Genomic DNA, 12,411 nt, shown 5'->3' on the forward strand with positions numbered 1-12,411 from the left:
CTTTGTTTGAAGGATCCTGTTAGAGGGTGGAAATGTTATGTTTATAGTGCCTTATTTTACAATAAATTTTGCCTTGGCCAGCATTTTGAGTGTTTTAATTAACATGGAAACAAGGCTTCATAGTGTTGACACTCATTCTTTCCTTAAAATAAAATCTTAGTTGTTTAATTCTCACCTATATAAAGGTGCTGGTGTGCACCACCAGAAAAATAAAAAAGCACTGCATACATCTATCCAGAAAAAAACACTAGACAGATGTATAAATTCTGCACAAGGCATGTTTAAAAATAACATGGAATTAGTTAACAAATACAGGGCAATTTTTAGCACACAAATGTTGAAAAATGTTAGTGTGAATTACATCTTCTCCACATAAATCTTAGGAATTTACGGCTTCCAAACATGGAAAATTTATCATACAAAAAACATTAACTAATACGCTTGAACTCTGAAGATGAGTTCTTTGTTCCAGTACTGGCATACAATACCAGGAATTCAAACATTTCTTCACACAACTGCAGTTGAAATACTGAATTCCATTTATCATGTAATGGTATATTGTTCAGATACTTTGTAATGTAGATCATTATCTAATGTCAAAAGTACAATGTTTGTGCATACATATATTCCATAAATAACTAGTTTATGGATTCCCAAGGGGCACTGAACTTTATTCAAACATCTATGAAAAATATTACTCTTTTCTGTACAATTACATGATCTTTTAACTGAACATGTACATTTTACATTACTTTACGGATCATTTCTTTGCATTTTTATTTCGTATTTTGTAAATAGTTATATAATTTTTTCATATATATATATACAGTACCCCACAGGATTATTGTTCTTTATCAACAAAGAAAAGAGCCTCAGTACATCAATGGCATATTTTAAGCAATGCCTGGTGAAAAAAACAATGCACAAAGAAACACACACAATGGCTTTGTATTACATATATTGCAACTATGATGAAAAATGACCTACAGAGCAAACCTCTGACTAGGAAGTGATAGATGAAAGAAATATGAACGTATTAGTCTCAAAATATTGATGCTTTCTTCATTGCAAAAGATGCAATTGATATTTTTTTAAAATATTTTACCCTTTTTCTTAAATAATCATCCACTGTACAGTAATGCATCATCTGCAAAATCAGAGTCCCTTTGTATTGAAGATAAATTCAAGCACCATCATCACACACAGAGTAAATCCATTCCCAATATCACCACGAGGAAAAAAAAAAAACACTTATAAAATTCTTCCATGACATGAACGTACTGAGGCCAAGAAGACAAAAATCATTTCGCTTACAAGCACACTGATCTACATAATGTAAAAATTCAGTCACACAGAAAAAAAATTAAAGAACCAAACTGATTCATCGAAGATGATTTGCTGGCTGCTCTAAAACACCATCAAATAACATTACAAAGAAATAAGGGTCCAAAGCAGTTACCTTTTTTTCGTCAGTCCCCACAATAACGTGGCAAAAAAAATTATTATGCAGCAACTATAGTGACCACCTCCCACGGGACAAAAAAAATAACATTCAATGGGACACACTGACACAGTGACCAACCCCTTACACGAACGTCCATGTTTAACGCCTTTTTTTATTACCTTTTTCTTTTTTTTAAACAATTTGTTTGCAATGGTCACTTCAGTTTCGTTTAAATAGATATTTTATGTGGTACCAGCACCGCGGTATTGAATGACAAATCCTTTACTTATTTTTAAAACACTGTTCAGCTAAACGCAACTCTAAATTCATTGACAAGGTCACAAATTAATGTTTATACGTCATGCATACTCTTCTTTAACGAAGTCCACTGCATTGTACACACTGTTCTGTTAGCACAGGCAGTACTTAATTCACTCACATGCACAGCCAGTATTAATCTTCAATGGATGATGGCAATGAATAACAGCAATTTTCTCCTCGAAGCATGGGAGTGTACTGAGAGAGGGTGATCCATGGAAAATCAGATAACGTTCCAATACCTGGTGACCTGCCTGATCGATATGGACGCAACTGGGGCTTTCTCACACCTACGATCAAAAATATTAATGGATAATTTATAGAATGATGTACATAAAGATCTTGTAGATATCAGAATCACTTTTGACGAAAGTACATTAATCTCATAATCATATAATGGTGTTTATTTTTATTAGGCTCTAAGAAAAGAAACATAATATATGAAGCTCATATAAAGAGAAATGTAATATGCAAACTGTAAAACTTAAATTTTTCTTGATTTAAAATTTAATAATTTTGAAAGGAAAAATTAGCAAACATTTTCTGTAGAATAATATACAAAATACTAATCATGCTAAACCGTAAATAATATCATTATCATGACATGATATTTTGCAAACTAAATCAATCATTAAAAAAATGCCAAAATTCAGCTACAAAAAATATTTTAAGCTACAATTATAAAGTACATCCAGAAACTTTTATTTGCACTAGTAAAAGTAAAAGTGCTCCCCTGTGCATAGCACCACGCCATGAAGGTGTGGGGGGTAACGCCCCACACTTTCTTGATCTGGCCATGAGTCGGGGTGATGTGATCAGCATCACGCTCCTGACCACCTTTACCCCCCAGGGTTTCCCCCAGGTACCCATGTTATTCGACGCTGGGTGGGTGCCGGGGCCGCTTCCATCGTTAGAAAAGTTCCCGGATTTGAACCGGCCGGGGATTGAACCTGGGACCTTTAGCATGGTAGTCAGACACGTTACCGACTGAGCCACCGCGGCCACCTTTATTTGCACTAGAAGAAAAGTTATTGAAATTATAATAGTTTCACTAACACTCAACAAACATTTCCATATATACAGGGTAATTCAAAATGAATGGTGCAACTTTACACAGTTATTATGACGTAACTATGTGTGATAGAAAATCAGACAAGGCATCAATATAAAGAACTCTGGAAGTTTTACTCACATGACTTGCATTATAAAGATTCAACATGGGAACCACGTGTAACGCGGAAATGGTCCAAAGGTTCGAAGGCACTAACAATTTGCAGTTGTAACATTGGCAAATCTTTCTGAAGGGTGAAACATATGGACTACTACCGAAACGCATGCGGAAATGTCCTTGCACTGTTGTGATTCAATCAGTTCTCGATAGCTCCAACACACAATACACCTTCTACTGGTTATTAGTCATTTTGTGACACTGGCGATCCTGGTGGAGCACCAGCTAAGCAGAATAAACCCGCTAAGTGGGAATAAAACTTCCAGAGTTCTTTTTTATATTGATGCCTTGTCTGATTTTCTAGCATAAATAGTAGCGTCAGAATAACTGTAAATTTGCACCCTTCATTTTGAATTACTCTGCACAGTATCAGAAACAGAAAAATGTATATCTGCATATATTTTTTTATTTGCTTTAATTAAACTGTTCAGATATTTCACAGGGTCGTTTTTCTATAATAAAATATATATATACAAATTAAATCTGTATAGTGTGGGGCGTTACCCCCACACCCTATACGCCTTCATGGCGCGGTGCTAAGCACAGGAGAGAACTTTACTTTATGGTGTCAAAAAACAAACAAGCAATTTTAAGCATGTTTTTAAAAATAAAGATTTAAATAAAAAAATCATCAAAAATAATTTTTATATAAAAATCAGGTAGATAACTATTCTGAGTTTTAGCTGACAAGTTCATTTCTGAAGTTTAAAAATGACAGTGGAAAACCCAGATTTTACATTCAATCTTCATGCTCCCAACATAGCAAATTGCCATAAAATTTTCCTTGATTTTATATTTTCCAACATTTTAAGTTTTTCCAGCTTGGTCCCCTGAAAAACATAAAATCGAGGTTCCACTGTATGTACCTTGAAAAGCACTATAAAATCATACACATCAAAGTATCAATAATATGATGTCCTATATAATCAGAGGCAAAAATTTTTAAAGAAGCTTTCTTCTAATAAATGCTCCGAGAAATGGATTTGTGAACAAAAACAATTATAGATTGTTTAATTTATTTTCTGCCCCTTTTAGCTATCACAAAGATAAGGAGTGATCATATGATGAAGGTACAGTCACAAAGAACCGCAAGCCCCAGCCAGAATTCGAACTTGGGACCCCTGGCATCATAGCATGCTGTGCTAACACTCCACGAAGAAGGTCGGCAATGGAAACAATTCAATGTCCTGAACCAGAAAACACTTGACCATTTCTCTAAAGTGTAAGTTCAATATCGTTTAACTATTCTTTAGGGTTGAGCTATACCACTTCTCAGATACTAATACTGATACAGATGATTGAAAATTGTAACAATCTAAGTTCCACTGTACCTGTTATGTAAACACAAAATAGTTGTTTTTTCCCCCCACATAACAGTGGTACAAAATCACGGGAAACTTTGAATTTTGCATAACTTCCAGTTTGCATTGGAAGCTCTCTTTTTTTGGTAACATCATTATTACTACTATACTGAGAATTTATTCTTATTATACAATATATACACTCGCTATCATTTACAGTACAAACCATTAACTTGCTAGCAATTTTCCGATACCTGTAACTGCTATTTGTGCTTAAAGTTCCACTAGAAACTGGATTCTCAATGACACGATGCAAAATGAAATCACTCCTTTTGTAATGAGGTTGAAAACCTCCTGCAGGTTACGAACATGAACACACACAGTGTTCTTGTTCCACATGCATTTCAATTCCGAAACTTGCATAAATAGTCCCACCTCTAGATAGGTGTATATGCCTTCATGGCGTGGTGCAAAGCACAGGGGAGCACTTTACCTTTTTTACCTCTACAGGTGGTCTGTGTCTTCCCGGTGTCGAACATGTCAGGCTGAAAACACTTAGAAAGCCAAACAACTCTCACGTTAATAGATATATTGAAGTGAGAACACACGCCAAACACAATCACTGTAACGCTTTGGCATACATCTTACAACCTCCTTTCTTTTTCACTAGCTTCCTGCCACTAATTTACAGTGTGTTCAAAATTCACGAGTACGAATCATCACAAAGGAACATGTGATAAGGATTTTACATGTAACCTGACTTTGTTGAAACTCAAACCAAAACACCATAATGCAAGTGTATTTAACTGCAATCAATCAGTTACCATGTGCTGATCTGGTTTTAGAATGCATGATCGAACCAATTGTACACCAGCAGAGACCAATGTCTTCATCAACTTTATATATAAATTAGGGATGGGACCGATTAATCGGTACTCTATCGGTGCCGGCCGACATAGGCATATTGGTGTATCGTTTTATCGATAAAATTACCGATTATTTTATCGATCCGATACATCGATAAATATCTTATAATTTAGTGCAAAATTCTGCCATTTTGTTGTAATTTTTATGGACAATCTCGATGTCCTACTTTCTAAAAAAGTAACTGACTAAATATTAAACTTCTTTTCCACTGCAGTCACCTCGAAACACACATTTGTTAAGGAGATCAGTGAACATTTCAGGTTCTTCAAGTACCATATCTAATTCTAATCGGATCGGTAGAATATCGGTTATCAGCATTGGTAAATTTTATATCGGTACTTTATCGGTATCGGCCCATCCCTAATATAAATACATCAACGCATCAGAGGCGTATATTCCAGGCTATCTAGGCTCCCTGCGACGCCCAGGCTCAGAAGAGAAGAAAAAAATTGGTCGGAGAATGCCCATAAAATTGTTCATTTCAATAGGACGATGGTGGCATTTCAGGAGTTGGCACACTAATTTCTTAGGAGTTGGCACACTTATTTCTTACAAGATGTTGCACTAATTTCTTAAGAGTTGGCAATCTTGCCCGCTTTCTTCGAAATCCGCAGGCGGGTGCGTAAGTTGAGCTTGGCAGTCTTCTTTCTATGGTGCCGTTAGTGTTGAGAACTCATTGTTACCAGCGTGACATTTTCCCAACAAGGGGGAATTTTGGAGCAAAACTATTAGAGGGAAGGAGAAGAGCATTGCTTTTATGACAAGAGAAATTTTGCTCTGGTCCAAGAACATCACTTTCCAATGAACAATTGCAGACGGTACGACAAAAGGTCATTAACCTCTGAAACAACCAGAGCAAACGACGAGAAGTTCTGGAGATTTGTTAGCTGACCGGAAATGGTTTGTGACTGCACCTAAAAATAACCAAGGAGGGTAGTTCGAGTGGAAATCGCACCAGGAATGTTGAAGAAAGTTAGTTTCCTTACTGAGCGGGTTTCTTTAAAGGCGGATCGTGCATATATTGTGGTGAGTTAGTATGTGAATTATAGATATTTTTGTGAATGGCATATGTGCAGTGTTGTGAACTAAAACGAGTGACATAATTAACGATCTACTGAAAACACCGTTTTCTCGGCATCTGCATGAGGATGAGCTTCAAATCCTGAAGATAGATAGGCCTCAGCCATTATTTTTTTTATAAATAAGCGTGAAATACTTTCCTTGATTTTTCTCTTAATGATACAATGTGCATTTTCATAATTATTTGTGAGGTGTTTAGGCGAGCATAATAAAAATACACACATCTATCAGTATACACTCAACCATTTAAAGAGCATATGTCTTGAATCTGAGAACACTAAACAACTGCGCCTCTTACATCGCTTGCTCATGAGTAAACCTCTTGTTTAAACACTCTTACACAAGACAATCCATCATAATATTCATCCTCAAAACTTAAGGATAGCATTTACAACCATTCTGCTCTTTCACCAAGAAACCTGTTTCCATTACATGAATGATATTAACTATTTTTCTTTTGCATAGATTGAGTTTTTTCAACACATATGTCTAAATCAACTCCCTAGTACTACAAGAATACTCATAATTAACTTCATACGTAAAAATCACGAATGTATATATAACTCGAACTTACCTGCACATGCAATGGTCACTCAAATTGTGCCTTAGGAGTCTGGAGTATCCTTAACATTCACATTCAAATTCTCCTCACGTGGTTTTGCCCCACCAAATATTTTCTGCGACTGACTGGTTTCTGCCAGTGCATTTATTGGTGCTTTTACAGTTCGTGGTGCGAGCTGTAGTCTAGGTCGATTAGCTGCATTTGCTGAAAGTATATTATAAGAAGTAAGTCTACTTACATATTGGAGAACATAACCTTCACCAACCTCTTAAAAAGCAAGAAATACATTTTCTCGCATTATACAGGGTGGGTCAAAAGTCTGGAACCATAGGACTAATGTGGAGGGCACTTTACTGAAGTTTCCGGGCGGTCGATAGGTTGGCGAGGCACCGTTGAGTGGCCCACAAGTTCCCCGAACCTCACAGCAATGAATTACTTACTACCTATGGAAGTCACCTGAAGGCAATAGTTTATTCCACCCAGATTCGCACTCTACACCATCTGCAAGGGAGGATAACGGAATGTTCCATGCAAATTCCACCTGCCACAATCCTCAGTGTTCTGAAGAACTGGGAGCCTCATCTGAACATGTGCCTTCCTGAAGAGGGTCAAGATATTGAGCATATCATCCTAGACAATATAACTTGAAGTGGATAACACCATGGTTCCTGACTTTGTACTCACACTGTACATTAAATCTTATACATAAATCATTCCAAAAGTAGTACGAGTTAACATGTTAAACGAGTTTTGGTCACTGGTTGTTTCAAAAGTCCTGTCATGTAATTGGTGAAACTCATTATGGCGTTCCTAATGCAGATTTTCGTGCAATGCATGAACTTCTTTCTCCCATGAAACGCATGGGTCAGGAGTCTGGTTTGTTCAGTGAAAATAGTCTGCTGCTTGCAGACAACGTACGTGCATGATGGCCTCAAACTGCAGTGGTTCAGAAAGTGCATTACACTTTAACAGAGAGCAATATGAAGCAACATGCACAAGATGAGTGTGCTTTAACTGTTTTTACGGTACCCGCAGTAGAGTTTATATCTGCCAGAAGGACATGCCTTCCACTGGATGCCATGTGGAAACTTTCTGTATACAAAAATACCTGTGCTTTCACCTAGATCTTTCCTTAAGTCTACAAAATAACTGGTTTCCCCAGGTTCACGAGCCCAGTTATCTTCGTTGAATTTGTTTGTTTCGTTAAAACCATGGTTCCAACATAGCAAAATGTTATAAAACTTTCCCACATTCAAGTTTTTTCACCTTGGTTCCCTGAAAAACGTAAAATCGAGGTTCCACTGTACTAGCACATGAAATATAATTGAAGCTTTTGTGGTCATAATGATAAACAGCTTCTCTTGGAATATCAAACAGGAGACTCCTAGAAAGGTTTCCCAAGCTTTCGAAAACTAACACCACTCATCTGAAGACCCAGAGGGATTCTGTTATCTTATAAATGGTATTACAAAATCCAAACTGACTCTGATGGCTGAGCATTGCGACAATTTACAGTTGTTTAACTGCATAATACAATCAACCTTTCAGGTCCCAACAAAGCAGTATGTAAAAAAAATAATTCAATTTTACAGTTAACCTGTAATTTTTCTTTACCTTGAAAAATGTAAAATCAAAATCCCACAGTATACCAGGTGTGCTGGTTAATAATTCTTAATTTCCTCGCTGGATGGCGCTGGAAGCAAGGGTTGGTTCACAGTCTCAACTGTTACGTCAGTGTGTTGCCAGGACAGTGCCTGTCAAAACGCCGTGGATGTGCAACCGAGTGCGAGTGATCGTGATATTGGGTTTGTGTGAACCTTCAAACCAAATAAGGAGCATGTGCACGTCCTGCTTTTCTTGTTCAATCAAAAGATAAAACGCGAGTGTAAGCCATCGTATCCTTGTGGAAACATACGGTGACAATGTCCTAACGCAAGATGCGTGTGTGGGTTGGTTTCGACGATTCAAAAGTGGTGGTTTCGACTTGAAAGACAAAGATCGCCCGGGCCAGCCAACAAAAATTCCAAGACGGCGAATTGCAAGCACTGTTGGACGAAGACGATACGCAAACGCAACAACAACTGGCAGAGAAGTTAAATGTTGGTCGCCAAACCATATCTGATCGTCTTCATGCCTTGGAAAGATCCAGAAGGCAGGAAAATGGGTCCCACATCATCTGAACAACAGACAAATGGAAAAGCAAAAAACGGTGTGTGAAGTGTTGCTTTCTCGGCATGAAAGAAAGTCTTTCTTGCATCGGATAGTGACTGGGGACGAAAAATGGATCTACTTCGAGAACCCAAAATGCAAAAAGTCATGGGTTGACCTAGGACAACCTTCAACATCGACTGCAAAACCGAATCGCTTCGGAAGGAAGACAATGCTGTGCATTTGGTGGGATCAGAAGGGTGTGGCGTACCATGAGCTTCTGAAACCAGGAGACACAGTGAATGCCGTTCGCTACTGTCAACAACTCATCAATATGAACCACGCATTGATCGAAAAGCACCCAGATTGGGCGACAAGACACGGAAAAGTGATTTTGCAGCACGACAACGCCTTATCACACACAGCGAAAGGCATCAGACACACCATTTTTGCAATTGGCTGGGAATTCTTGCCCCACCTGCCATACTCACCAGACTTAGCCCCTTCGGATTACCACTTGTTTTCATCTATGTCTCACTCACTTTCCCAGCAACACTTCAACAATTACGAAGATGTCGAACAATGGCTTGCTGACTGGATCACCTCAACATGTGAACGATTTTTCTGGAAGGGCATCCACAATTTGACGGACAGATGGGCACAATGTATAGCTAGCGATGGCGCATACTTTGAATAAAGCATGTGTTACCTTTCTCCCTCGATACACTTGTTTTCTTTTGGATCAATTTAAGAATAATTAACCGGCACACCTGGTATAAGTACCCTATTCTTACTGGAACACATTATGAATGTTCCAGAATTGTATTTTAAAATACTCATAATTTAACGATAATCAGAATTTTAAAATATATACATCAGTTATTAAATAATAACTGGCGGTGCAACAGCCTGTGGGGGCCAGTCGCACCTGCTAAGGTGGAAAACCATCCAACCAGTTACATGGTGACGTGTGGTCAGCACGACTAAATCCACAGTCTTTGTTGTAGGTTTCAATAACCGTGTTACACTACTCATTTGTTGAGGTTTAAAGTACACTTTATGCACAGCAAGGCTAATTGGGACAGTGCCTACAGTTTAAATTGGGATCTGAATCACTTGTGCCACCTGGTATCAAACATGAGTTCCTTTCATTTCAAGGCGACGACGTTATCACTACGACATCAGGTAAGCCCTGCGTTTGCATTTCTTACACTTGGTAGCACTGGTGATGGTGTGCTAATGCAGGATGGATCGTTGCCATGGTAACAGATCAGCAGACAATGCAAACAAGCAACACATCATCATTACACTGAAGTTATTTTCTTAACAGAAGGTACTAATCTTTCTATGGACAGTGGCAATGGGGATGAATGGCAACTTGCTGCATATCTTCACCATATGGTTCAAAATTCACACAAGTTTACACATTTGAAGCTAGCATGGAAAATTTATTCAACTGTGTTAATTTATACATTTCTAGTAGAGTACTACTACTGATGCTCCCATAACTAAACTGATAAAACTTACATTTTCCTAATTAATAGATTTGCAGACTGTGTTCTGTGCCAAAAGTCTGAGCGCACCAGTGCATGTTAGTACTGTATTGGCTATAAAGTTATGTCGCATCTATTACGATAAGTTGTGTAGTGTTGATGTATCTGTATGCAATTTTTTAACTCGTCATCTCCTGTCCTTTCTAAACTTCTTATCAGTGCTGTTTGCTGAATGATTTCAATTATCTATATAAAATTGTCAATGACAAAATCCCCTGCCACATTCTCCTTCAGGAATTCCGCTGTCGAGTGCCTATGCATACATCACGTAACACAAACCTATCTTATACAGAAAAACCTAGATCGAAAATTCAGAGTATGCCTTTCAATCCTCCATCAGGGAAGAAGAAGAAAAAATACATAATAGTGCCATCTTGACACTCGAGAAAGATTAATGCAACCTAAAGATTTTGAAGTTAAAAAATTTGGTTAATTTTTATACACTACAAAGTAAAGGTAAAAAAAAAAGGTAAAGTGTTCCCCTGTGCATAGCACCACGCCATGAAGGCGTATAGGGGGTGTGGGGGTAACACCCCACACTTTCTTGATCCGGTCATGAGTGGGGGTGATGTGATCAGCATCACGCCCCTGACCGCCTTTACCCCCAGGGTTTCCCCCAGGTACCCATGTTATTCGACGCTGGGTAGGCGCCGGGGCCGCTTCCACCGTTAGAAAAGTTCCCGGATTTGAACCAGCCGGGGATCGAACCCGGGACCTTGAGCATGGTAGTCAGACGCGTTACCGACTGAGTGAGTCATAAGTCTCCATACAAATAGTGAAAACTGTGACTAATGTTTATTTTTCCTTTTCAGGCAGGTGAACCAATGAAAAAGAAATGCCACTAACGAAGGAAGAACGGATTGACATCATTCTGTTGACTGAGAGTGGTTCGACACATCATGTAGCACATACATTCAATGCAACCCACAGAACGCAGATAACCCATGAACCATGGCCAAACTTATAATGAAATGAAGAAGGACAGGTTCCTTCGCCGACGAAAGCAGGCCTGGAAAATGCTTTTGATAAGTTTGGCCACGGTGTCATGGCTTATGTGTGTTCTGTGGGTTGGATTGAATGTACGTACTACATGACGGGTCGAACCACTCCCAGCCAACATAATGATGTCAATCTATTCTTCCTTCGTTAGTGGCATCGCTTTCTTTCGTTCACCTGCCTGAAAAGGAAAAATAAACATTAGTCACCGTTTTCACCATTTGTATGAAGACTTATGACTCACCCTGTAGATCAGTGGTTCACAAAGTGTACACCGTGGCTGGCATACAGGGGCGCCGCGAACTGTTCCAATATTTCCACTGAAATTACATTTACTTCTAAATATGTGATTAGTACTTTTTACACATTTCTGAATTTGAAATATGTGTTTATTTTTTAACTTAAGGCAAGCAACCTAACCACACTAACTGAACATTGCAGGTGTTAGATAGGCCCACATACTGATTTGGGCACCATGGAAAAATCGCAGAAAAATCTTGAAACAGTAAGGGTGCCGTGAAACAAAATAGTTTTGGAACCTCCGCACTAGGTAAGTAAATTGTCGCTACATAAAAATAATGAAATTGGCAATGTACTAACAACTAACAAATTTATTTTAATTTTTATGCATACCCCTCCCCTCTCTCTCACACACACACACAACCTTACATGTACATTCAGGTACAACTTTCATCTCTTTCTGTAATTGTCATTATCGTCGGCTATTATTTTCATAATTTGTTACACACTTGCTTGTTAAGGAGTTTGGAATTCTTTACACAGTTAAATCTAATATCTTCATTCAGGTAATCAAATTTTCCGCAAAGCTATTTTAAGTAATTTTCTAGTACTTT

The 12,411-nt window shown here is 38.1% G+C and overlaps 1 protein-coding gene across 2 annotated transcripts in view; it reads right to left on the reverse strand.

The window, feature by feature from the left end:
* Nucleotides 1-264: 264 nt before the first annotated feature.
* Nucleotides 265-12,411, reverse strand: part of LOC145992197 (eukaryotic translation initiation factor 4H-like) — a 35,075-nt gene continuing 22,928 nt past the window's right edge. For both annotated transcript variants that reach the window (XM_083128522.1, XM_083128520.1), the window contains 2 exons: nucleotides 6,873-7,064; nucleotides 265-2,052 (listed from right to left, as the gene is read on the reverse strand). In XM_083128522.1, the coding sequence (XP_082984648.1) occupies nucleotides 6,904-7,064 (161 nt within the window). In that variant the 3' untranslated portion in view covers nucleotides 265-2,052; nucleotides 6,873-6,903. The remainder of the gene's footprint in view (nucleotides 2,053-6,872; nucleotides 7,065-12,411) is intronic.

This window comes from Lepisma saccharinum, chromosome 9, assembly GCF_977018435.1.
Source record: "Lepisma saccharinum chromosome 9, izLepSacc3.1, whole genome shotgun sequence".
In the NCBI taxonomy this organism is placed as follows: Eukaryota; Metazoa; Arthropoda; class Insecta; order Zygentoma; family Lepismatidae; genus Lepisma; species Lepisma saccharinum.